Here is a 27,934-nt window from a genome sequence, read left to right as displayed (position 1 = left end):
AATGCTGCATCGCAGCTTAGGACACTGCTATAATATACACATTTCCCTAGTTTTATATGCACTCATGTTTGTGTGTGTGTGAGAGAGAGAGAGAGAGAGAGAGAGGGAGAGAGAGGCATAGAGAAACAGTGGAATAAAGAGGGAAGATGGGAAGGATGGAGAACTGTCAGCCAAGCAGTATTTGTGGAAAACAAGGAATAAAGGGATTTCAGTTTTAAAATTTTATTATCACTATTGTTATTACTATTTGGTGGGGGTGTATGTGTGCACATACATGCATGTGTGTGTACTCATGTGTAAGCATGAGCATGAAATCCAGGGGTCAACCTCAGAATCATTCCTCAGGAGCCATTCTCCTTGTTTTTTGAGGCAGGGTCTCTTCAGTGAACCTGGAGCTTGCTGATCAGGCTAAGCCCGGTGAGCCCCAGGGTCCTAGCTCTGCCTCCCTGCACTGGGATTGTAAGTGTGTGCCCAGTATTTTTATGTGGGTGCTGGGGATTGAACTCAGGCCTCCTGCTTTTGCAACAAGCACTTTACCAACTGAGCTATCTATCCAGCCCCTATTTGGATTTTTTTGTGAGATATCTGTCTCTCCCTAGCCCAGGATGCCCTAGAAGCCATTGATCTTCCTGCTTCTCTCTGAGTGCTGTGATTACAGGCATGTGCCACTGGGAGTGCAAGGGCTTGTGGAAAATGGTGGATCCAGCCCAGAGGTTAAGCAGGAGGGAGATGAGTCTAGCTAACAGCAGGGACCAAACCTTAAAGTTATGGGGAAAGTAGAGGCTCCCTTAATAAGAAGGTCAGGTGTGGTATCTCTGCTGCTCCCTCCTGCTGTCTGAGCGCCAGCCTGAGTCAGCTGACCTCTGGGGGTGGGGCAGGGCAGGTGCCAGCAGCAGAAAAGCTCCAAGTGGGTAATGGGTGCGGGGGTGGGGAGCTGGAGATGTGGTAGAGTCTCAACAAATGCCTTTTGAATTACACTGAATTATAGCTGGCAGTAATCACAACCTTCCTGGCCCATTCCTTTGAAAGGTAACAGGAGGAGTGCCTAGAGAGAAGGGAAGGGATTAACCAATGAGGGCTGGTGGTCCTGGAGCAGTAGAATGCTGGCCCCATGGAACCTGGGGGCTAAAAGGGTCAGGCAGCGAGTGCAGCATGGAGCCAGCTGGGGGCCCAACCGTGGGCAGAAGCTCAGGAATGGCTCCCCAAGACTGCAAGGTCATTGCAGTTAGTTAAGTGGCTGTGCCCAGCAGGCCTCTGTGATAGGAAAGGCCTGCATTCCCCATTTTGTGGTTGTGGAAACAGCCAGGGGAAGTGACTCAGAGACAGAGTGGAAACAAAGTGTGCCTCTCGTGACATTCTGACTTCTGCTGGCCTGAGGGGCTGGCACTTGGACGTGTCCTATGGGGCTTCCTTCCACAGAACACACAGAAGTGTGTTCTCAGGTCTGACAAAGGCTGTTTGAGTGGGCAGAGCAGGAACTGGGGATGGGAGGAGACCTTTCCAGGTAGACAGATGGGTGGAGAGAGGTGGTCTTGGTTATAAAGGCAGCCTTGGAGCTGTAGAGGGGGCTATTGTGGCCGTCTAGCCCTGAATCTACAGGTGGAGGTGGGTTTTAAAAAGTGGACCTTGCTATTAAATTAGATTTCCAATTCTTTCTTTAGCCAATTCCCAGGCATTTAAAAAGTGCATGTGTCAAGGATAAAGCAATGGTCTCTGATTCTTTGAAAGATGCTGCAGATAGACAATGTTAGCCTCTGGACCCAACAGAGAAACTGAGGAGACTAGAGGTCACCTGGTTTAGATTACAGCTGATAAACTTCAGAGACCTCAGACCAAAATTGCGGAACTTTATTGTTGGTGTCTTAAAAATGAATGACCACTGTCAATGTAGAAAAGGTAATGTGAGAGTAAAAGGCTGCCCTTCAAACTGAGTGCAGTGACCAAATGGGAGTGGTGGTCTGTGCCTGTAACCCTGGCACTCAGGAGGCTAAGGCAGGAGACTCTTGCAAGTTCGAGGATAGACTGGGCTACATAGTGAGTTCCAGGCCATGTCTCAAAAAATCAAAGCAAAAACAAAAGCCCAACAAACCCGTGTTTACACCTGCAATCCCAGCATTTGAGAGAGGCAGAGGCAGGAGGATCAAGAGTTCAGGGTCAGAGGCTAGGGAGATGGCTCAGTGAGTAGGAACACTTGCTGTGCAAATGTGAGAACCTGAGTTTGAATCCCAAGCACCGTGAAAAGCTGGGCATGGCTAGCTGTGTCTGTAACCCAGCACTGAGGGGCAGAGACTAGGTCCAGAGAGCTCTGAAGATAGTCCACCTGATGAAATGGCGAGTTTCTGGTTCTTTGACAGTCTCTGTCTCGAGGCAACGAGGAAAGGAGTAAAAAAGACACTGGGCACCCTGCCCTGGCCTGGACATGTGCCCAAGCGAGCACATTTACTCCTGTGCACGCATGACACACACATACACCCTCACTAAAAGAGTGCAAGATCATCTGCAGCTACATAGCAAGCTCAAGGCCAGCCTGAATACACGAGAGACCCTGTCTCAGATCAAACAAAACCCAAATGGAATCCATCGAGCTTTGGTGTGAGCTTGCTGGAGTGTCCCTGTGTTTCTCATTTTGTTGTGAACACATGAAAACACTGTTAAGGCCACCGTCTGTCTACCAACCACTGTTTGGAAACTCCGACCCATCCAACCTATGTCTCCAGGCTTCAGAGCCAGACAGTGGCAGAGCCTTGACACTAAGCCCTAACCCCTCACTGTGGCGGCAGACGTGACACCCACTGTCCAGCTTTGGTAACTGGTATTAGTCAGCAGGGCATTGGCATGATGTTGGGGAGAAGAAGGCTGATGCGCTTGACTCATTCAAGCCTGTGTTTCAAAGCCATGTCCTTGGGACTGCTGTGCCACACACTGGTGCATCACTCACCACAAGCTTTGGCATTAGGCAGCATGGTGGCCAGAAGTCTCTGTCGTTTATTAGTTCTGTGATCTGGACAAGCTGACCGTTGGGAAATCAGATTAGTATGTAAACTCCCTGGCACACAGTATACGTTCTGTAAGAAATAATGTTATCCTACAATGTCTACCAGGGAAAGAACTTTCTTTTTCTGTAATGCATTTCCCTAGAACCCTAGCACCTTGCCCAGGCTGGGAGTGCAGACACAGTGACAATTTGAGTCATCGGGAAGGGATTTAAATCCTGCTTCAGTTCCCCCTAACTTCAGATAGGTAAACATCTTGTCATTCAGGAAAAGCATAATTAATTTTCTTCCAGAAGATTCTCAGGGACATTGAGATTAAACCTGGAGTACCCTTTGCAGGTTTGGGCCAAGAAGTTCTTATAGCCAATCAAAAAGTTTCCTGTTTTAATTTGGCCCATTTCCTTGTGTTTGTTATTCTTTGCCTGTGGCCTGGACAGATCTGGGGGCTGGGAGGTACCATGGAACCTAGGATGGCCTAGGGCCAGGGCTTCGCTGGTGCGGTGCTATGTACACGGCTTGGATACCACTTGGAGGCTGGGGCAGACAAGGACAAGGACACAGGGTGGACTGGGATCTCACCAGGACTGGGATAGTCAGGAAGGAGGTTGGGGAAAGGGGTAGAGCTTTTGTCTCACAAGCTGAGGGTCAGAGGACTTTACGATCACTGAGAGCCAGGCTAAGGTTATAGGTAAGAAATTCAAATAGGCAAAATGTGGCAGGTAGTTCTGCTGCCAGGACTGGGAGCCTCCTAGAGGCCCGTTCTCATCCTGTCCTGACCTGGAATCCGGTGATGTACGTTTGTAGCTTGAAATCAGCCACTGTGGGAATGGTCATGGAAGGCAGCAACTTTGGAGAATCGGCTCTTTCCCCCAGGGAGCTCTGGCAGGAGGAGCAAACTGTGGAGATGGGGACAGTCACACAAGGTTTCAGAAAATAGGCGAGTGATAACCGTGAGGAGAGAGACTTCCCTTTGGGTCCTGCTTTATTGCTTACAATGGAACTTACATTTATGTTTCTCACTGTCTTCACAAACCTTCTAGAAGGAAGATGGGGTACTGACCTCATTTTATAGGTGGAGACAATGAAGCTGGAGAAGTTAAGCTATTCAAACACTGTCTTAGAGATAGTTTGAAAATCAGTGAGGCCATTTGTGGTCCTACACGGCTTCCTCCCAGCACATGGGCGATCTCTGTGAAGTCAAGGCCAACCTGGTCTACATCGAATTGCAGGTCAGCAGGGCTACGTAATGAGACCCTACCTTTAAAAAAAAAAGAAAGAGCTGGGCTTGGAACACAGGTGGAGTGAACAGGAGAGAGGAAAGGTTGAGGAGTGAGTTTTACCAGTTGTGGGGACAGCCTGAGGTCTCGCAGCATACCGTCTAGTCCTTTTAGGACAGGTAGAAACAGTCCCAGCAACAGGAGGCGCTCAGGATTGTTTGAGGACTGCCGTGGAGCGTTTTGCCGTCTTTAGGGAGATATTACCTTCCTCCCTCTCTTTCTCTCTCTCTCTCTCTCTCTCTCTCTCTCTCTCTCTCTCTCTCTCTCTGCCAGAGGTCAAATTTCTTTCCTCAGCTACCATTCACCTTGGGATTTTTGGGGGAGAGGTTGTTTGGATTTGTTGAGACAGGGTCTCTCACTGGCCTGGAACTCACCAATTAGGCTAGACTGGCTGACCAGTGAGCTGGTTATCTTCCCGCCTCTGCCCTCTTACTGCTGGGATTACAAGCACACATCACCACATCTTATCCACATCTTTGAGATCCAAGTTCATCTGTCTGTCTGTCTGTCTGTCTGTCTCTGTGTGTATGAGCATATGAGTTTATGATTTTTCAATTGTTATCATTTTTAGATGCCATAACCACACTGCCAGTTACTACTACAAATGTGTTTTCTCAGGAACTAGATGTGGAACCGAGAGGCTCACATGAACTGAAGGTGAAGATGGATTATGGGTGACTTTGGCTTTGCTAAAATCTTTCTGCCATAGCCCCATGGTCACTATGCCTGCTGGGGCAGGGAAAGGTGTTCAAGATAAAGAATCAGCATGTAGGCAGTGTCTCACATGTCTGTTGTTGTGGGCTGCATTTGGTCAGTTAGAGACTATTAATATTTTGTTGTGGTCAGGATGGGGCTCAGGATGTTCACTGGGCTAGACACTGCTAAGTCAGACTGTGAGACAGACTCAGACCTCAGGTTCTCCAGGCTGTGCTTTTGCATTACAATAGTCTTTTCTTTGTATGCTTTACTTTTTAGAGCAGTTTCAGGTTCAGAGAAAAATTGGGGGCAGAGAGTTCCCATAATGCCCCTCATCCCCACATGTGTATCCTCCCCCATTATCCACATTTCACACCAAAGTGGACCATTTGTTACAGCTGGTGAAGGTGTACCGACACGTCATTATGGCCTTATCTGTGGTTTAACATCAGAGTTTGCCCTTGATGTACCTTCTGTGAGTTTAGACAGGTATATAAAGACACCCATGTCCACCATTATGTGAACAGTGAACAGTTCCACTGACCCTGAGCTCTGTCAGCTCACCTACCTTCTCACCTCAGTCCAGAAACTGCTGCTTTTATATGAAACGTTTGTTTTTTCCACAATTGGCATCATATGCTACGTACCTTCATTATCTAAAAATATTTATTTATGTTTCTTCCATGGATTTCATAGCATGGTAACTCTTCTCCATGTGTGGGTATGTTCATATATGTACAGGTACACATGTGTGGGAAGGTTGCATGTGCACAGCCGGAGAACAAATTCAGGAATGCCGTCTACCTCCTTTCAGACAGGGTTTGTCACTGGCTTAGTGTTTGCCAAGTAGGCGAGGCTGACTGGCCCGTGCTTCACCTGCCTTTGCCTTCCCAGCGCTGGGACGACATGTGTGTGCCACTGTGCTAGAGTTTTTACTGTGGTTCTGGGGATTGACCTCAGGTCCTTGTGTGCCCACGGCAAGCACTTTACTGACTAAGCCATCTTCTCAGCCCCAATGCCCCTCTTCAGTGTTGCATAATATTTCATTATCTGGATATCCCACAGTTTGTATATCCATTCATTCTGGCTACTTCCACATTTTAGCAGTTACACATAAAACTGCTATAAACATCTATGGGTGGGCATTTGTGTAGATGTTAAATTTTCACTTTCCTTTGAGTAAATCAAAGGGTACAGTTCCTTGCTGTATGTATGTATGGTGTGTGTGGTATGATGGTATGGTAAGGGTATGTCTACTTTGGCAAAGCTTTCTTCTAAAAGTGGCTGTAGCTTCTACAGCCCCCCTGTTTTCTTCACAGTTTTACTCCCTGGCTCGAGTTGAAAGCATTAGCTGCTGTGTTGCTGTGTTACTGACTGTAACAGCTGAGGCTCAGACCTGGAGGTCCCTAAGTCCTCGTCTTTCGCCCTGGCCCCACCTAGGCACAAGCTCCCACCTTCCCTGCTCCGTCCTCCGGTACAGATTATCTCCTCCACTCTTCCCATTTGCCAGCGACAGGCATGACACATGAACACAGAGGGTCCCCAGCTCTCGCCAGTCAGTTCTCTTGAATTTTACTGATGAGGTTAATCCTACTTAACGAGTCTCTCTCACATACTTCCTGGCATTTCAGGGAGTGTCTGCTGGTGGTCCCTTAGATGAGAATGTGGCCTGGGTTAAAGAAACACCCTCAGGGATTACCATAACTGCAGACATGCCCTGCTTCCTTCCTTGTGAACACTCAGAGCCATGTGGTATAAACTGTGGATGTGGATGTGATGGCCTTCTTTCTAGCTGTGAGTCCATGTTCCCACCTGCATGACACAGCAACACTGTTGACCCAAGTTTCCTGATGGCCTTACGAGGACCCAGTTACTAGCCTTCATTGTTTGGGCCCTAAGATTTCTGTTTTAGCTAGTTCATGCTGCTATAACAAAATACCAGAATCAGGGTGGCTTACAAACATCAAACACTTCTCATAGATCTGGAGGCTGAAGGGCAAGATCAAGGTGGCAGCATGGTTGCATTCGTGTGGGAACCTCTTCCCGGGTGTGCCTTGCTGACCTCTCATGGCAGGAAAGAGGGTGACAGAGCTCTCTTGGGTCCCTTATAAAAGGATATGAATCCCACTCATCAGGGCTCCACTTCCCAATGTTTACTTCTTCTTACACTAGAACTGTGGGGTTAGGGTTTGAGTGTGTGAACTTTAAGGTACACAAACATCAGTCCATTGCAGGAAGGATCTAGTCCCTGGTGACAGGCATTGTGTTACTCCACACCCTCTCTCAGATTCCTATCTCATAATCTTTGTGAAAGTCTTGTGTGCAAATCACCTCTTATAAATAGATGTCCAATAGACCTAGCAGATCCTGAGGTGGGGCCCAGCTTCTTGTGTGGCCCTGTTGCCTGTTTGTACTCCTGACTGAATGCATGTTGTTTAGGGAAAAACACCTTTCCTTATCACATCATCCGAAACCGGCTTCCCCTATCCCCTCTGGGGTCCCCTTGGGCCTCGCCACTTCAGCATGCCCCTGTCTCCCAGCTGCTGGCTCTGCATCTTTGTGCCTAGGGCTTTCTGACTTGTGTAGAGCTGGCTGGAAATGCCAGGGACACTGAGCATAAGAGTAGAGTGTAAACACTCCCAGATCCCACCCTCTCTGGGCAGGACGCGTTCTGTCCGCTCCTGGAGCTCCCAGCAGGATGGAATGGCCTTACCCAAGTGCTCCCTCATGCCCAACTCTGCCTTTGTGTGTCTTCCCTCTCCAGTGAGAGTTCGCACATTCCTGGGGATAGCTCTCAAACACTTCTGGATTTCTTGTAGGTCAAAAGGAATTGAGATAGATTCCCGCCTCAGAGCAGAGCACTGGAGCACAGGATGTGTTCATAGAGGCTTATTGAAAATGGTATTGATACCATTTCAAGAGGGATGCATAGGCAGATATACAGAGAGGCATATAAATATGGCTGTACTTCGAGAATGCATACGTATGTCAGTCTTGTCAGACTGACAAGAAAAGCTGTAGCTTGCCCTTGTAAAATCTGAACCTTGTTTCCCTTTGTCTGCCTGCCCCTGATTTAAGGGGCATGTTTTATGTCTCCTCACATCCTAACAACATCTCTTTTGCATCTTCATAATACACATCTTTTTTTTTGGTTTGTGTGTGTATGTTATATGCACATGTTTATGTGGGTGACACGTACATGCATGTGTATGTAGAGCTCAGAAGTAAACTTTGAATGTCTTCCTCAGTCAATCTCCATCTTATTTTTGAGACAAGATCTCTCACTGAACCTGGAGCTCATGGATTCAACTAAGCTGGCTGGCCAGCAAGCTCCAGGGATCCAGCTGTCTCTACCCAACAATCCCCATGCTGGGGTTACAGATGCACCAGGCCCAGATTTTATCAGGGTGCTGAGGCTCTGACCTCAGGTTCCTATGTTTGCAGAGTGGGCACTTTACTGACTGAACCATCTTCTCAGTCCCTACTTTTTTTTTTTTTTTTTAAGAGGAATAGTTCTTTAGAATCAATGAGTGTCTAAATCCCTCCTTCTTCCTGGCATGGTATGAATAAATTTAGTCTGTGTTCTGCTTATGAAATACTTTTTTAAATAAATAATTTATTGAGAATTTCATACATGCATATACATGCCCACTCCCTCCCCTCCAGCTCCTCCCATATCTCCCCATCACTTTTTTCTGGTAACTTCATGTACTCTTTCTTCTTCTTTGAAGAGGTAACCCTATAATCTTTTAAAGACTAGATAAAAGCTCCCAAATATTTTTGACATTTTTGGCCTTTGGAATGGAGTATGTTGCTAAGAGGCCCAAGGACATTGTGAGTTTGAGCCAAGTAACTGGCTACTTTTCTTTGGGGTCTTTTTACCCTAACTGCCTAGCAAATTCCTACCTCCTATTCTTATCACACCATCCTCTGAAGAGGTTACCCAGATTGCCAGTAGGGAATCAGGACGCAGACCACTCTGGCTTCTTCCATGCTGAACAGGGTTGCAGGGTGAGGCAATTGGAGTACCCCTTCAGTGGGTCTACCTAAAAGACTCCCAAATTGCATAATTCTTATCTCTAGGGGAAAAAGAAAGTCTTTGACTGGTAAATAAGAGATGTGAAGGAGAAGTAAAGGCAAGAGTAATTAGCATTGCAAATTCTAGACAGGGAACTAGAAAAAAGTCAGAACGGGGCAATTTTCAAATGTTCATATGAGAGTCCATTGGAATTTCTTGACAAGGGCTTCCAAAAGCATAGAGTCCAGCCTTGAAATATTTGACTCTATATTTACATCTTAACATTGCCAACTCTTGTCATTTCACCCCTGACTCTAGGCATGTCTCCCCTAAGATCACACTCCATTTGAGAGGAGGAGCTTTTGTCTATAAAGACAGGTCTCAGGATCAGAGCCTAGCTCGTTCTACAGCAAGCTGACTGTCTTCTTATTTCTTTGATAAGGTCTCACTTGGCGGCCCAGTCCGCTCTCAGATCCACAGCAATCCTCCTTCCTCAGTTTCCGAAGTGCTGAAATTACAGGTGTGACCCATCATCATGCCTGACTTCAGGGTGATTGTTAGAAAAATTGTGAGAAATTAAGAACATACTGTTGCCCAGGCCTCACCACCCAATGGCAGCAGTGAGGACAGGGCTTGAAGGACATTGATGACCCCAGTTGATGTCACCGGTGCACACCTACAACTTCCCTTGCTTCCTTTGGATATTCCCTTATTATTTTATATTATATTTTTTTTTTATTATTTTATAATTTTATTCATATAATTATTATTCCTCTCTGTGTCTGTCTGTCTGTCTGTCTGTCTGTCTGTCTCTCTCTCTCTCTCTCTCTCTCTCTCTCTTTCTGTGTGTGTGTGTGTGTGTGTGTACACATGTGCATTTCAGAGGACAACTTTCCAGAGTCAGTTCTCTTCTGCCACTTGGTGGGATCCAAGGGGGATCGAACTCATGTCCTCAGGCCTGTATACAACCACTTCTATCTGCTGAGGCATCTCGCTGGCCCCATTCCCTGCTTTAACCAGCAGGAAACAAGTCCTGGGTGATCCTGTTGGATCCAAAGGCTAGGTTCAGCATTGCTGAGGTTCAGGGTGAATTACAAATCCAAGGATTCTTATAGTCTCTATGACAATATATAGGCTGTCATCAGTAGGAGATGTATCCTGTAGAAGCCCAGGCTAGCTTCACCCAACCCTGTAGAATGATCCTCTGCATGAACCGTGGGGGACAGAGGGGTTTTTTTCCTTGGAGGTCCTTCCTGTCTTGAGGGATGCCCTACATGATGAGTTCCTGTGAGATCCAGGCCTCATACATGAAAACTGGCTGGTACTGAGGCTGTGGGCAGACCAGCCATTGGCTGATGGCCTGGCTGTGACTGGGCCTTGTCCTCTTTGTCCCTTCCCCTGGGGCCACCTGTTCTCCAGTTCTTTTCCTTCTCAGCTTTTCCCTCCATCCCCGTTTCTCTCCTGCTGTTTGCCACTGTCTCACTCCCTGCTTTTTCTGCTCTGCTGTGTCTTGGAACCATGCTGAGGCCGCCTCCTCTCGCAGCTGCATTTGATCAGTGTGGGCCCCTTGCCTGGGAGCAGCAGTGTGTGGGGAGAGCGACCGGAGGGAGATGCGGCTCCTGGAGCGCTTGTGAGCTCCAAGTATGGAGTTTATGCCTGGATGTTTTTGCATCTTCGTGCTGTAGCCTCCCCCAGGCAAGGCAGCTGGAGGCCTCACAGGGAGTTTTCAGGAATAGGAGAATGTGTTGTTCCATGAGCCTTGGAGCTTGCCGGGGCCCAGCCTGGGGGATGAGGCACGTGGGCTTGCGGAAATTCATTCTCGTGCTGTCTCTCTGTTGTCTCCGCAGGACTGCGATGTGCCGGCCCTAGCTGCTGTCTGAGAGGATGTCCGGGGTGTCTGAGCCCCTGAGCCGAGTAAAGGTGGGCACGTTACGCCGGCCTGAGGGCCCCCCAGAGCCCATGGTGGTGGTACCAGTAGATGTGGAGAAGGAAGATGTGCGCATCCTCAAGGTCTGTTTCTACAGCAACAGCTTCAACCCAGGGAAGAACTTCAAGCTGGTCAAATGCACGGTGCAGACGGAGATCCGGGTAAGTGTGGAGGCCTCTGCTCTGTCGGCTTGTCTGTCCCTCCCTCTTCTTCCTCGATGACTGAGCAACCCTCCTTGATCAAGCCCAGCGGCCTCTTCTAGCACCTCTGGGCAGGAGGCAGGTTGGCATCAGGAGATGTTCTTGGCTTGTGTTCCTCCAGCTGTGGATACCCCACTTCTCTAGGCACCCGAAGGCAGAAGCTTTCGTTAACACCCAGATCATTTGTGTGATGCAATTCATTTCTACTCACTAAGTATTTATTATTGTCTGGGGTTCTGCAAAGGACTTAAGAGCCTCTACCCTCAAAGAGTTTCCACTGATGAAATTAGCATTAACACAGGTGGTTGATTAAAAAAAAAAAAAAAAAAGAAAGAAAGAAAGAAAGAAAAAAGAAGAACAAAGACAGTAAGATTTGTGCTGGGCATTTAGAGAATGTCAGTGACCCCTTCCCATCTCAAGACTGGAATCAGGCACCCACCTTCAGCAGGCATCTAGATGCTGCAAAGGCCATTCACCATAGCTACATGAATAACTACTGTCATAAATAATGGAGTTCCAGGATGCAAAGATGGTTCAGTCAGCAAAGTGTGTGCTGTACAAGTGTGAGAACCCAAGTTCAGATCCCCAGCACCCACATAAAAAGCCAGATGAGATACTGCATGGCATGGCTGTACCCCAGCACTGGAGACTGTGAGTACAGACAGGCAGAGCCCTCGGGCTGGCTGGCCAGCAGTCTAGCTGAATTGCTGAGCTCCAGGTTCATTGAGAGACTGTCTTAAAAAATAAGGTAGAGAGTGATTGACGAAGACACCTGACATGGACCATTAGTCTCCACAGGCACATGTGCATACACACATGAACATATACACACACGAAGTCCAATATACTGGTTGATTTTAATCTCCTACATTTATTGAACACCGACTGTATGAGTCCATGTGATCAGTTTCTCAACACACATGATCTCATTAAACCCTCTCAACAGCCCCATGAGTGAGGATTCTCACATCTGCTTCTAAACATTCCTTTCTGATGATGGAAGAGAAAGAGAAATTGGCCCTTGGTCCTCAGAAGATTGCTTTGGAGGGTTCATGATTTGAACAAAGGAAGCTGGCTGCCTTGGGGGGAAGTCTCCCCACACAGATTGCTGGGAAGACTCTCTCTATGTCACCAGCCCTTCCAGGGCCCTGAAAGACGTCCCTGAATTCCATCAGTGGCTCCGTTGGTTGATACTGTGGTGACCTGGCTGCCGCATCACTGTGCTGTCTCCTGTTCACAGTATGTGCCATGATTCCCACACCAGGGCAGGATGCTTTGATGAGCTCTCAGCTCCTCGTCCTTGCTTCTGGCTCAGTGCACTCCTGCTTCCTGTAGCTGATCTGATTAGGGCCTCATTGGCTCATCGTGAGGCATCTATTGAAGGAGACCGAGTGTTCTCTGAGAGTCGGTCCCAGCCACCTTTGGGAGGCGCCTCCCTCCCTCCTCTGCTGACTTCCTTTGGGGACACCTCTTCTGCATGTAGTTGACACCACCCATTGTCCATTGCCAGCTTCACTCATTTGATTTCCAGAAGTTGTGGTGGCACCTCATTGGTCAATTGCAATGAAATGCAAAGATCTCATTATTCCCATCAGGGTACGTTCTATGGAGCTCGCAGTGAGAGGGTCCTGGAGAATAATGGGATTTAAGCAAGTGCTTTTGAATAGGAGGGGGCAGTGGAGAAAGGCTGGGAGGCTCTTTGAGTGAATGCACAGACTTCAAATGTAGCATGAGATAGACACATTTAGGAAGGTCAAGAACAAAACATAAAGTGGACAGCAAATAATAGAAAGTGCGGAGCATACACTTGGGAAATTTGGAGTTAGGCAGGAGCTAGGGAACAGCACATAATGTTTGTGTGTTTTGGTTTGGTTTTTAGGCAGAGACTTGCTACATAGCCCAGGCTGGCTTCACACTTACTCTGTAACCCAGGCTGATTTTGAACTCATGATCCTCTTGCCTCAGCTTACCAAGTTCTGTTATTGCAGACATATACCAGCTCCTACACATAGCTTTTAAGCATGGGAGCATTTCCTAGAGTTGTATGATGGCCCTGAGTACTTAAGGGCGGAGGGTACAACAGACCTATGGAAGGGCAGCAGACGCAAGCGTAAGAAGAATGCTGCGAGTATTTGAGCAATTATCTAGAGAATACAGGGACAGAGTAGAGTATAATAGAAAGAGCTGACTTCATTCTAGAAATTTCCACCCAAATTTTCCTGCTTGCAATGTTTCCTACTGACAAAAACATCACCTTCTTATGTCATATGCTTATTTAAAACTCTGACTTTAAAGCCACTTAGACTTCCAGTCAGGTGGGCCTCCATCTGTATTGCTTGTATGGGCTTGGATCTGAATGGCTTGGACCTGAATGGCATGGATCTGAATGGCTTGGATCTGAATGGCATGGATCTGAATGGCTTGGACCTGAATGGCATTTTTGTGCAGACTTCTCACGTGGGGACCCTGCCCAGCTGTGGTTTTATTATAAGGATTAGAGATGACAGATAAGGCAGTACAGAGTGGGTCCCAGTAATTAAAACTCTGCTTAGTGATCTCCAAGGGCCGCTAATTTCCCAGATGGTAAACTTCAGTTATACTCTTTGGTATCTAGCCACTCATCTGTTGTAATTTCAAACAGAGAAGATGACCACATTTGTATTTTTTTTTTTTTTGGTCTTTTTGAGACAGGGTCTCACTGTAGCCCCAGTTATCCTGGTACTCACTATGTAGACCAGGCTGGCCTTGAACTTACAGAGATCCGCCTGCCTCTGCCTCCCAAGTGCTGGGATTAAAGGCATGCCCGGCCCCACATTTGTATTTTAAAATGGCACATAGTAGTCTCTAAGATGTTAAGAAGTGTTCCCTAGGACTAGAGATGTGGCTCAGTAATAGAGCACTTGCCTAGTACATACAAGATCCTGTTTTCTATCTCTAGTACTTTAAAAATAAGGGCGGGAAGAAAAGAAAGGGAGAGAGGGAGGAAAGGAGGGAGGGACGGAGGGACGGAGGGAGGGAAGAAAATGAAGAGAGAAAGCAGGGAAGGGAAAGGAGGAAGGTGGGCTTGAATGAAGGATTTTAAGCTTGGGAAATGCTTGTTTAAACAATGCTGAGGGCTGGGAATGTAGTTCAGTGGTGGCGCACTTGTCTACCATGGTGAGGCCCCAGGTTCAATCCCTAGTGCAGCGCCCACCCCTACCCCCACCTTGCAAATTGTGAGCAGATTACTTTGCAGCAAGACTTCTCAGAACTTTAAGTGGGTTGACTTGGCTAGTAGATCATTATGACAGGACTACAAGATAAGGTTTTCTTAAGTAGGCCATTTCCTATTTGCCTAAAGGAACCCTTCTTTTGTAAGTTGGACTGCTAATTCTCTGGCAAACCATCCAGGGCACTTTCCCCCCTAAACTCTGCAACAGAGCAGAAGGGACTGAGATGAAGGTTAGTGAGTAGGTGTTCTAGGGTGTGACTGTTAGTGAGCAGTAAGTGCAGAGTTGAGTTGCACTCAGGGAGTGTTACTGGAGAGAAGTCAGCAAATCTGCATGTATCCAGAAAGCAGAGTCGGCAGAATATGATGATTAACTAGATGTGAGGAGACGGGGAAAGGAAGAAGACGTGGACGATGCAGGGTTTGGCTCTGGCAGCAGAATGGACGCTGGCACCATTCATTGGGACGTGAACAGAGAAAGAGTGATGAATTTCATCTTCACACATGCTTGACGTGCTTTTGAAACACTTTTATGGAGGAATGCGAGAAGCTCAGAAAGAGGAAAGGACCCGAGAAGAGGATTTGGGTGTCATCATACAATGGATGCCATGCCAGAGGACTGGGTCATCCATGCAGAATGAGTAGGGCAAGAGAAGAGAATTCTGGCTAGGGTTCCTGGGAAAATCAGCTCCCAAAGGGCTGATAGAGAAAAAGTGGAGAGTGAAAGAAAAAGGACAGTCAGAGGCAGGGGAGTCCAAGGCAGATGGATTTGGGATGCTTAAGAAGATCATAAGGGGGCTGGAGAGATGGCTCAGTGGTTAAGAACACTGGCTGTTCTTGCAAAAGACCTGGGTTCAAATCCTGGCACCCAACATGGCAGCTAACAACTGTCCATAACTCCAGTTCCAGGGGATCTGACGGTTTCTCTGTCCTCCGTGGGCATTGCACAGCATGGTGCACTTATCTACATGCAGGCAATACATGTATATACATAAAAATAATAAATAAAAATTTTAAAATATTTTAAAAGGTCATAAGATAAAGCCAGAAATAGGTTCACTGTCTTCATCACTAGGTGCATGGTTAACTTTTTGCTAGGCAGTTTCAGTAGAAAGATAGGGACAGGAGCCCGTGTGCTGTGGGTTGGCTAGGGGAGACAATAAAAGTTAACCAGTTTGGCAGAGACGTTGTGACCATGAAAGGAAAGAAAGAAGAGAAAGTGCAGGAATGATGTTACCAGCAGACAGTACATCAAAAGGTCCTCGAGTGGGAAGGCACATGGGAGCTTTGAGGACAGGAGTTCCCCAAGACTGACAGTTTAAGCAATGGTAATAATTCACTTTTGACCCTATCTCTTATGGGAAACATTGGTATAATATAAATGTCTTGAGTGCTATGTTTTAAGGATGACTGGGGTGGAGAGTGGAAAATAGGTAGGAGAAAAGTAAGTACGGTTATAGGGAGAGGTCTCCTGCATAGAAGATAATATCTTAGATTAGGATGATAGCCACAGATATGGTGACACTGATGATGGTACTGGTGATGGTAGTGGTAATGGCCATGGTAGTAGAAATCATGATGGTGATCATGACGGTGATGGTGATGATAATGGAGATGATGATGATGGTGGGGATGGTAGTGGTGATGGTGGTGGTGATGGTGGTGATAAAGTTGCTTTCTGAAAGCATCTCTGAAGTATTTATGTCGCTGACTTTTGAATGGCCCCTGTGAAGCACACACCTTTATCATCTTTATCATCTTTCTGTATGAGGAAACTCAGTATAGAGGAGTTAAGTGAATGGTTAGTAAGTGGTGGATTTTGTTTTCAAACCCAGACAATCTACTCCCTGAGTGTATACTCTTAACCAATTCAGTCTGTGGAGATAAGTAACTATAATTCAGAGCATTTAGGAGATGGACGTGAAGCTTTGGTTATGGATCAGAGATGCAGGAAAAAAAATGGGTATGAAGAATCCGCATGGCCTGGGTAGGCAGGGCCTGCTCCCAAAGATGAACACTGGAGGAGAACCTGCTTGGGGAGTGGGGCGTCCACAGCTCAGCTTTGTTCCCTCACTGCAGCTGAGATGCCTTCACATTTCTATGTAGAAGCACCGTGAATACTGGTGGTAGGTGATTCTGCAGGAGAGATCCAGCCTGGGCAATACATTTGGGTGTATCCAGCCTCTATAGAGTGGCTGAAGCCTGGGCTGTGGATGATCATATAGGAAAGAGCTCTGGATAATTCTGTCTTCCATTCCACAAATATTGTTGGGTGCCTCCAGTGCCTGGAACTCACATGAGGGCAACAACATTCCCCAAACACAGGTGCACTCCTATGCCTCTGAGGCTTCCTGACCAAGTCTATGATATTGACTCTTACCCACGAATGAATCCAAGGTAGTAGTGCTTTGACAGGAAGAACCTGAACCCAGGACAGCATGCATGCAACACGAAGAGGGACTGGCCCAGGTGTTGAGGACCAGCCTTACTATTCGGGGTCTATGTGAGGACTTAGTCTACAGGATGTTATGTGATGGGGTCCAGGCCCAGCATCCTTGCCCAAGAGTCTTCTCAAATGAGTGTCCCTTCCTCTCCTGCTTCCTGACCCTGTGCTTCCCCCCACCCCCTTGGCCTTGACTTCTGTGGGTTTTTCTGTTTCTATCTCTATCTCTTTTCATTGTCCTCCCAGTACTCAGAATGCTGCCAGCCCTTTCAGACTTGCCAAGCACATGTCCTTCCATAACAACACTCTTGAAATTCCGACCCCCTCACTTAGCTGTGCGCAATGAAACACAAGCAATGCAGACGTGCCCAGAACATCCCACGTTGGTACCATGGTTCTTCAGCATTCACGCCACGTGGACTCGATGGTTTCCAGTTTTTAATCTTTACTCTCAATCTCTTTGTGTGTTAATGCAGGAGCCCAATCATGCTTTCTCTGTGCTGCTAGGAAGCTATGAAAAGTCAGGCGAGGTAACACTTATCTGTGATCTCAGCTCTCTGGAAGCTGAGGCATGAGGATCGTGAGTTCCAGGTCGGCCTGGGCTACATACTAAGACCCTGACTCCAAAACAGTCACCCAAAACAGAACAGCCATGGAAATAACCCCTCACTTTAGCACTTAGGTCCTATCAGAAAGCAGGCAGATGCTAAGGAGATCAGCACGGTGCGGCATGAGAAATGTAAGCTGTTCCTCTTGACTTTCCGCTTCCCCTTTGTTTGATATTCCTAAGAAATTATGTTTGTTTGGGAGCGCTGAATCTCTGTGGCAGGTGGAGGCTTATATCATCATATTTTCCTCCAACATGCTCATTTGCTTGACTGGGAAAGGGGTTAGAGTGACACTTTGCAAACAAGTAGCAGACATGCCTGCAAGGGGCATCTCCTCCTGATATCTCTCTGCTCCCTCTTCCTCTCACCTCTCTCTTTCAGGTAGGGTGACCATAGATCCTGGGGTAAGTGCCAGTTTATACACAGCACCTGCTCTAATTTACTTTCAATTGCTATGATGAAAACACTGACCAAAACCAACTTGGGGAGAAAAGGGTTTATTTGGCTTACATCTCCTGGGTCACAGTTCATCACGGAGGGAGTCCAAGGTAGGAACTCAGGGTAGGAACCTGGAGGCAGGAGCTGGAGCACAGGCCATGGAGGAGCGCTGCTTACTGGCTTGCTCCCCTGGTCCATGCTCAGCCTGATTTCTTGTACAATACAGAACAACCTGCCCAGGGGTGGCACCACCCACAGTGGGCTGGGCCCTCCCACATAAATCAACAGTCAAGAAAGTGCTCCACAGACATGGCCACAAGTGAGTTCAGCAAGTCCCCAGTTGTGAGGCACCCTCTACCCAGGTGTGTCACATTGACAACTGAAGCTGTCCAGCACACTGTCCAAGGTGATTAGCAGTGCCCCTGCTAACACAGCTGTGAACTTGAGGAGGAATCTTCTAGTCATCCGGGTGTGTCACACCCCTCTCTTCTGGTCAGCACGCTGACTGGTTACCTTGCGGTGTTCTCCCTCTGGCTGATTCCAGCTGACCCATTCTGTGTATATGCCCAATTCTGCCCATCAGTAGACCATCTCTTTCTCATACAGGAAGGCAAGATTTACCCTTACCAGGAATGGGAGCTCATGTCTGAAATCTCAGCATTTGAGAAGCTGAAGCAGGAGGATTGCTATCTATTTGAAGAAAGCCAGACCTACATAGGAAAACCCTGTCTTAAAAAAAAAAATAAAATAAAAGGAAGGAAAAAAGAGGAAGAAGTTCATCTTGGTTCTGTCACAAATTAAAGCCATCCTGAGCCCTTCCCACCCTGTCCAGATGTATCCCTCCCACCCACACTGGGGTCTTTAGATTGCAGGTGGCTGTTGGGTACTACTTGCCTGGCAGGTGAGGAGGGAAGAGGCCAGTTCCCAAATTCACTCTTCTCTGTGCCCACTGATACCTCCTACTCCCTATCATTGCCTATGAATTCCCATGAAGCCTTCCAGAATCTCCAGAGGGAGAAGATTCAGGCATCATGACCCATGGCCCTGCCCTGTACCTATCAAGACACTTATCCCAAAGACTTCGAGTTTAAACCTGCCACCTTATCAGACACGGGGTGTTATGGAATAGATGTTTATGTAGCCCCTAATTCATACTCCTAATTCATATGTTGAAGCTCAAACCCTTAATATAATGGATGTGGAGTTAGGGGCCTTTAGGTGGTACTAGGGTTAAATGTTGGTGTGCTCCTAAAATGTGTATGTTGGAACCTAATACTTAACATGACTACATGGAAAGGCGGGGCTTCTGGGAAGGTTATTAAATCCTGAATGGCGTTAGTGCTCTGAAGAAGAGGTTAAGGGACTGGAGAAATGACTCAGCAGTTAAGAGTACACACTGCTCTTACAGAGGAACCAAGTTCCGTTCCCACGTCAGGTGCCTCATAGCCACTTTTAACCCCAGTTTCAGGGGATCTGATGCCCTCTTTTGGCCTCTGTGGGCACTGAACTCATGTACACCCCCCCAACATATAAATATAATTAAAAATAAAAATGAAAACATCTTTTGAAAAAGAGGTTGAAGGGACTACCCCTTTCCCTTCCCCTTCTGTTGTGTGAAGATATAGTATAGACCCCTTACCAGATACCAAATCAGCTAGTACTTTGATCTTGGAGGTCCCAGAACCTGAGCAATACATTTCTACTGTTTATAACTAGCCAGTCTAAGATATTTTGTTATGGTGGCAGGAACAGACTGATACGAGGGTCAGGCTCCCCATGGTGAAGGTGCAGTCTCTGACACACAGGCTGTTCGTTGAGGTCCTTTGTCTCTTAAGCAGTCTTCAGGGCCTTCCTTCAGATGCAATAAAGCCCGGCTTTAAGATTGGAGCTACCAAAGGTTGGGAAGGGGCGTTACTGTTCTAAAGGGAAGCATGCCCTAATGAGAACAGCTAGACTCACCCAAGGCTAGACCCCCTCATGAAAGCAGTCCCTGAACGTGGAGGAAAGGAAAGGGCTCAGTCAGGAAACCACAGAACAGCAGCAAAGAGGCACATTAATGAGAGCTTCCTCTTTCTGCACCCTCCCCATTTCCTGTGTGTGCTTTCAGCACCCACCCAGGCGGGCACAAAACAGACCTGCAGCCGTCTGGGCCTGTCTTCATTTGTCTGTGTGCGTAGACTTGTGACATCAACAAATTAGGAGTCAGGTGTCTGTGCTTTTGTTTCTATTTTTGATCCGACAGTTGCTTTGCTGAAGATCCTCCCTAGAGCTTTTATCACCTCAGATTGAATGTTTTCAGAGTGATAAGTTATGCAAACTTTATTATTTTGCTCTTCAATCGCTGTTTAAAAAGTACCAGGGAGACCCTGCTTCAAAAAGACAAAAAAAAAAAAAAAGTCAAACAGGGCAGCTGACACGACCATGTGCACGTCAGAAAGGGCAGGTGACTACACACCCACTGACTGAAACAACAGAAATGATCCTCTCACAGTTCTAAAGGACAGAAGGCCCAAGGGCAGGCAACCCCAGGACCTCACTTCCTCCAACCCTTCCCTGCCTTCTCCAACTGCTGGTGACTCCTGATGTCCTGGGCTTGTGGTAGCATCTCTCCACTCTGCCTGTCTTCATCTTGCCCACTTGCCTCTGTGTCTTTGATAAGGACGTTTGTCCTTGGGGTTAACAGCCAAGCAGAGAGTTACAGAATGACCTCATTTTGAGTCACTTATCTGCATAGACCCTTTCCCAAAGAGATCACCTGAACAGGTTCTAGAGGTTAGGACATGGCCATGCTTTTTCAGAATCCCCATTCAACTCCCTACAACCAACTGTTAAGATCACTGGTTTTCATACTGAGGCACTCTGGCACAGGCCAGAGAACACAGACATGAGAGGTGAATGTAAGCACTTTTCATACATATGTATACCATCCTGACACATAGCGGGGTCAGGGAACTAAGTGCTGAGCCCAGCTGATGCTGGTCTACCACTTCCCCCACTGTGCAGATTCTCAGTCCCCAAGCAGCTGTGTCCCATGTCCCCTGCTTGAGGTTTCCTGTGATGCTGATGGGGCTACCTGCTACCTTGTTGCTTGGGTTTGTTTTTTTTTTTCAAAGATTTGCTTTAATTTTAATTTTTAATTGTGTGTGTCTCTGTGAATGTATGCTTTGTATGTGTCGGTGCTCATGGGGGCCAGAAGGGGGCATTGGATCCCAGAAGAAGGCATCAGATTCTCTGGAGCTGGAGTTAGGGTTAGGGTTGTGAGCTCCCTGACACAGGTGCTGGGAGCTGAACCCAAGACCTCTGGCCTATGTTTTCACTTCTCAGATGATCTCTCCCACCCCCTAGCTGTGATCCTAACTTCAGTGGTACCCAAATTTGTATTGCGAGCTACAGCTCTCCTGTTCACCTGTCTGCTCACCATCTCCCCTGGGTGTCTAACTCTTGGGCAAAGGCTCAAGACTCACCACCATCTCCTGAAACTCTGCTTCTAGAGGTTTACCATGATTCTACTCCATCATCGTTGTTACTATTATCTGAATTTGAAACTTGGCTTTCAGTGGGATTTGGCCATCAGTGTTAAACAGCCCCACATGGCACAGACTCCTTTTGTCCCAAATGACAATAGTTCCTTGTTGAGACTCGCTGATGTGGAATATGAGGCCTTATAGCAAATACGAATCCTCTGAGCCCATCTTCATATAGCAAACATGCTTTAACTGTCACACTGAAGCAAATCATGGGACCCATCCCTCCATGTCAACTCTACAAGGAACTGTAAAGTCATTATTTTAAAATATGTTTTAGTAGGGGAACTTTTTTTTTTTTTTTTTTTTAAAAAAAGAAATACCTTAACCCACTAGGTACTTTCCTTCCTGGTTTTATTATTCTTATTTCCTCCTGAAGTTCCTCCTGAGCTCTTCCTTGTGGTTGTTAATAAATCAGAATTTTGGGGGCTGGAGAGACGGCTCAGTGGTTAACAGCAATGGCTGCTCTGTCAGAGGACCTGGATTCAGTTCTCAGCACCCACATAGTAGCTCACAACTGTCCTTTACTCCAGTTCCAGGGAATCCAGTGCCCTCTTCTGACCTCTGTAGGCATGCGATGCAAAACACTCATACACATAGAATAAAAATAAATATATCTTTTAAAAAAACAGATTTTTTGATATAACAGTTTTCTGTTTAACAGAGCATTTTAAATTTTTCAGAGATAACTCATATTCCAGGTCAATTAAAGCCAAGCCTCTTGTTATTGTTTGAACCTTTTCACCTTTTTCTTAGAGTCCTACTTCCCATCTCCATGTAGAATAAAGAGGAGGGGAGAGGCTGTTGGAAAGATCATGGCGCTTGGGCCCTAAAGCTCTTCCAGGTTTGCTCCCTGCAGAAGGAAGTTGTTTTCTCTGTCTTGTTTGTTTCTTCCGGTTGGCTGGTGTGGCCAGGTCAGCTCTGGTCATGGCCTGATCATCCTGGGCCTAATTTTATTAATTATCATGTTTCTTCTGTCTCTGTTAACATCAGTGTCAGCATCAGCATCAACTCACAGCTCATCACTACCCACCATCATAACTACCTTTTATTAATTACCTTTTGTGTAATAACCTCTGTGCTGAGCTCTTTGTGGATCTATGACATAAAAAGATGACTTACAGTACAGTGCCATATTTTTCAAAAAATTAGACTGGAAGCTGGAGAGATGGCTCAGCGGTTAAGAACACTGGTTGTTCTTGCAGAAGACTCAGGTTTGAAGCCCAGCACCCACATGGCAGCTAACAACTGTCTGTAAGTCCAGTCCCAGGATCCGACAGCCTCTTCTGACCTCTGCAGGCACTGCACGACACAGATGCACTTACCTACATGCAGGCAATACACGCATACACATAAAATAAAATAAATAAATAAATAACATTTTTTAAAAAGTTAAAAAATTTAAGGCCAGGCATGGTGGTGCACGCCTTTAATCCCAGCACTTGAGAGGCAGAGACTGGCAGATCTCAGTGAGTTCAAGGCCAGCCTGGTCTACATAGTGAGTTCCAGGACAGGTGGGGCTACAGGGAGATCCTGTCTCAAAAAGACCAAACAAACAAACAAAAAAGTTTAAAAAAATTTAGTCTGTCATGTACCTTTTATTTCTTCATGAAACAGGGTCAAATAACCCATCAGGCTTAAACTCTAATGCCTACAAAATCGGTCTGAACTCAGATCACGTAGGACTTTAATCGAACAAACGTACCATTAATAGCGGCTGCACCATTTGGATGTCCTGATCCAACATCGAGGTCGTAAACCAAGAAAAACTGGAAATAAATTTGTCTTTATTGTCATATTTTGGAAGGTTGTTCCTGGAAGATCCTTTTTAAGCTAGGAAGCAAAATTTCTTGAAATCCTTAGTCAGTCACCAATGAGAAATCAAAGACTGTCCATGTCAGTCTGATCTGAGGTCAGACCCCATGCTGTTTGGTTGTCGTTGGTGAATGTCTTTATTAGTTTCCTAGGATTGCTCTAAAGCAGTTCCACAAGTAGGGGGCTAAAGACTACAGAAATGTGTTGTCCTATAGTTCTGGAGGCTAGAAAGCCAAGGCCAAGGTTCAGCAGGGCCATGCTGTCTCTGGAGCCTGTGCAGGAGTCCCGCCTTGCCTCATCTTCCAATCTGCTGATTCGCCTGGGTCTTTGGTGTTCCATGGCTTCCAGATGCCTCACTCAAATCCTGTCTCTTTACTGGTTGTTCGCACCCTCTGTGCTGTACATGTCTTTCTCGGTGTCATAATACCCCCCCCCCTTATAAGGACATCTGTCAAACTGGAGTAGGCCTACCCCAAAGATCTTGTTTGAACTTGATTAGTCTGCAAAAACTCCACTTTCCAATGTGGTTGCAATATCAAAGAACCCGAGGTTAGGATTCCAACATGCCTTTTTGGAGGAATAAAATTCAACCCATGAGAGTGCTGGGAGGTATGTGCCAAGTTCTTTAGAATCCAGAGGAGGAACGCAAACCTCTGCCAGTCCGTGGGAGTCAGAAATTGCCTCCCAGAGGTCCCCATAGTGCTACCTTGGAATCCGAGAGAGGGACCAAAAATCACCATCAGCCCAGGGAATCAGAAAGACACAGGATGGAAGTCTGTGTGGAATGGCATTGGCAATGACTGTCCTAAAACATGGCAAGAGGGAAGAAGGTGGGACTGGGCTGAGGAGAGGTTGAGATCAGGCTATCCTGGTGAAGGATGGTGGGAAATAGAAACAACTATCATGTTGTTTCTAAAAACCTAGGCACAGATATACAAAATGTCTAATAAACTTAAAAGAAAAAAGTTGGTATGTATTTAAAGTCTATGAGCCTGAGGAAATAGCAGCACAGAGGTAGCCAGGAGGTTCTAGGCGTGTTGAGTACCTGGAAGGAGAGGGACGGTGCGAAGTTCGTTGCTGGGGTGACCTTTATTTTGGAATTGCAGAAGGATGTTGCTTAATGATAGGAGAGTTGCATCATTCTGCAATTTCAAACTTGTATGAAGGGAATGGGGAGATGAGTCAGTGGGTAAAGTACTTGCCACATGAGCATGAGGCCTGGGTTTCAGATTCCCAGCACCCACAGGAAAGGTAGTGGGCATGGTGGTCTGCCTATAATCCCAGCGATTTGGAGGCAGAGACACAGGCTGACTAGGTAGACTAGCAGAATTATGAGCTCTGGGCTCAGATGAGAGATGCTGCCTCAGTGTTTAACTGGAGACTGATTTCAAAAGACACCCGACATCAACCTCTGACCTCCACATGCACCTATACACATGCGAACATGCATACACACATGCATGCATACCACACACACACACACACACACACACACGCACACACACAAAGAATGAGCATTATAAAGTAGACATACACAAACTGACAGCTAGATGATGTCATTTTGCTGGATGACTTTTCTAAATGACCTCTATCAGCAACTCAAATGTCCTCATGTGAATGATCAAACCCTCTGGGATGTGAAGGCAAGCCACCAGTCCCATTCCTTGCTTGTTTCTGATCTACAAGTGGAAAAGTCAGAGAACAGGGAGGGAAGAAAAGGCCTTTGGGGGTCTTTACACTATTTAATAATGCTAATAAATCCACATTAGTTGAGCAGAAAAAACCCCTAGGAATGCAGATAGTTGAAAGAAAGTACCAGAAATCTTTTAATACCCAGACTTTGAGCCATGGGCAGCACCCATGCCTGCCTTTCAGTGCCAGGAAGTCCTCCGGGAGCAAAAGGAACCCTGGGATCATCCAAAGAGCCACTGATAAGATTAATACAGCTTCTAGGGCTGGAGAGATGGCTCAGCGGTTAAGAGTACTGGCTGTTCTTGCAGAGGACCCAGGTTCAATTCCCAGCACCCACATGGCGGCTAACAACCATTCATGACTCCAGTTCCAGGGGATCCGATGCCCTCTTCTGAGCTCCGCAGGCATTGCATGACACAGGTCATGCATACATTACATACCTGCAGGCATTATACTCTTACACACAAAAAAACATTAATACAGCTTTAAAAAAAAAAACAACTCATGTTACATATGGCAAGTGAGTGAGTAGGAAGGCATCATGTATTGTCATTTTCAAGGAGTGATTTATTAACAGAGTGAGAAATATTGACTCATTAATGACAGTTGATGAGCTGTGGGTCAGGCACTGATGCTACTGTTCCTACCGTTTGTTTGTGTGAGAGCTGTAGAAATACCAACGAAGAGGAAGACAGGGCAGGAATGGAAGCAGCCCAGGGCAGACAAGCCCCGAAACTGAAGCCGCTCTGTTCCTCCCACCTAGAGTTAGTTATAAGCTCCTCCATGGCTGAGTGTTGTGTGTGCGCCCTAGAGCTATAGCGAGCTCTGCATGGTGTGCATGTGGTAGACAGTCACTGATGTTTTGAATAAAGAACCATTCTGCAGTTTGATAAAAGGGTAATTCATGGCTGTACCATCCTAAACATGCTTAATCTCATCTATTGGAAGGGTGGAGAATGGCAGGGCACTCTGGCCCAGGGGCTTGTCACTTTGTTAGAAGATGTGTCTTGTCAGAACTGGATTCACACCCTACCTTATGTGACACCATATTAATGTTCTTTCTGTACAATTGACTTTCTGTAGGCATCAACTTCATTTCTCCCCAGTCATGTCTGAAGGACTGATAGACTTTGTAATACAATTCTGACACAAGTTAACACAGACTTCACAGGTTAAGGGTCCAGTTGATAAGACACCCCTCCCCTCAGGTCCTAATTACAAACTCCAGGATTCCCAAGCCATCCACACTTTTGTTATGAATTGGATGGTTCCCACTTCCTCTTGAGGTTAAATGGTTTATGAGAACAAGTCAAAGAACTGGGGATGGATACAAGGTAGAACCAGCCGATGAAGAGTGCATAGAACTTCTGAGAGGATCCCAAACAGGAAACTCCCATGTTCTTGGGATCCTAGTCATTCTCTATGCACACTGATGCACATTACCAAGCACATCATCATCTGTCTCAGGTGAACTTCCTGATCCAGAGCTGTATTAGGCCTTATTACACAGGTATGATTGATGAGGGATAGAGCCCTCAGCCTCTTAGTTGGACTTCATCTGGCCTCTCTTCCCATCTCGAGGTCAATCTAACTTTCGTGTGGCTCAAAGCTGTAACTCTGAGAACATGGCTGGTCTCTAAAACCTAAAAAGCTGAAACGTGATTGACCAGTCCTCATCACGAAAGTAGGAGCCCACCATATATTTTAGCTCATTGGCATAGCTTCAGGTATAGTCTGGGAGCCCACCATGAGTAACAAAGGCAGAATTGTCACTCGGGGAATTCCAAGATTTGCACTCAGTAATCACTCTGATCATGCAGGTAGAGGAAGGAAGTACGATTCAGTGAAGCTCTCTGTCCCCAGCAGCATCCTCATTCACCCTTAGGAAAGAACACACAACTTAGGCTTCCAAGCTTTGCCAGTATGGGCACCTTCAGGATAAGCCTGTATAATTGTTATAAATCTCCAATAGTCTCTAAATGTTTTTTATGATCCAACATGATGTTTCAGGCTTATCTTGTCCTGTCTATTTTTTTCACTGAGCCCTGGAATCATCCTTTCTATAAGGAGCCTTGGGCCCTTACTGTAAAGAAGTGCATTTGGAGACTGGGACTTAGGGCTGGTTTGAAAATAATATAGGATATCATTGTCTATGTGCTCTTTTAGTGAAGAAAGCTTAAAGCTCAGTTCCCCTCTCTTATTTACACACACATCATAAGTCACGCCAATATTTCAAATTCCAATCTCTTATTGTAGGGTCCTTTCCAGCCTCGACTTCTCCATATTTTGAGTGCTTTCTCCAACAGTAAGAATTTCCCGTTATCTCAATACATTTCACTCTTTGTTCAACTGCCCATAGGTAACCAGTCTTGTTATCTCTCCTGCTTCTCTGCCCCTGGCCTGGCTGCCAGCATCAACTCCTCAGCCGTAATTACTGTTCTGACCCTTGGCCGTGCCACTACCATCAAGGAAAGGAAAAAACAGTAAAAAAGACAAAAAGATAGACGAGGGAACCAAAATTCTACCTTCCCAGCTTAGTGTCTATAGACTCTTAAGAGATTACTGTGTTAAACGAATGCCTTTTTAAAAATTATTTATTTAATAACCACATAATTAGAAGAAGCCTTTCATTACAATGGCACTGACATATTCAATAACAATTTCCAGAGCTAAGAAGCATCTCTTTCAAAACTGGCTGTAAATTTTTAGGCTTACAGTTGAATTAATATAGTTATACAATATTATACAATATTGTATAAACCCTATAAGACATAAAATTAAATGAGTTTTTAACCTTTAAAAAAGATCTCCATTTCATTATTAAAATACACAGTTTCATACAGAAAATTTCATTTTTAATGCAATTAAGATGCATTAAAACAAACACTAAGATGTATGAACATGTGTTTCTAATCTCTATATATCTGATTATTAAAGGATCTCCATTTCATTTTAAAATATACTGTTCCTTACAGAAAGACTCATTGTTTTTGCTACTAACGCTGAGATGTTGGCACATGTGTCTCTGATCTGTATGTATCTGACTATTACTAGTCATAATTGGTTGCACTCGGATCCTTGGCACCTATATATGT

General features: G+C 46.1%; 1 protein-coding gene across 3 annotated transcripts in view; it reads left to right on the top strand.

Annotated features, from left to right (window-relative positions):
- Nucleotides 1–27,934, top strand: part of Ptk2b (protein tyrosine kinase 2 beta) — a 137,144-nt gene that overhangs the window by 65,182 nt on the left and 44,028 nt on the right. For all 3 annotated transcript variants that reach the window (XM_008828147.3, XM_008828146.3, XM_029561142.1), the window contains exon 2: nucleotides 10,832–11,072. In XM_008828147.3, the coding sequence (XP_008826369.1) occupies nucleotides 10,869–11,072 (204 nt within the window). In that variant the 5' untranslated portion in view covers nucleotides 10,832–10,868. The remainder of the gene's footprint in view (nucleotides 1–10,831; nucleotides 11,073–27,934) is intronic.

The sequence above is a fragment of the Nannospalax galili genome, unplaced genomic scaffold (genome assembly GCF_000622305.1).
Source record: "Nannospalax galili isolate Female #2095 unplaced genomic scaffold, S.galili_v1.0 scaffold612, whole genome shotgun sequence".
Taxonomy (NCBI): Eukaryota; Metazoa; Chordata; class Mammalia; order Rodentia; family Spalacidae; genus Nannospalax; species Nannospalax galili.
Note: the sequence above shows the minus strand (reverse complement) of the source record. Positions and strands in the feature narration are given on the sequence as shown.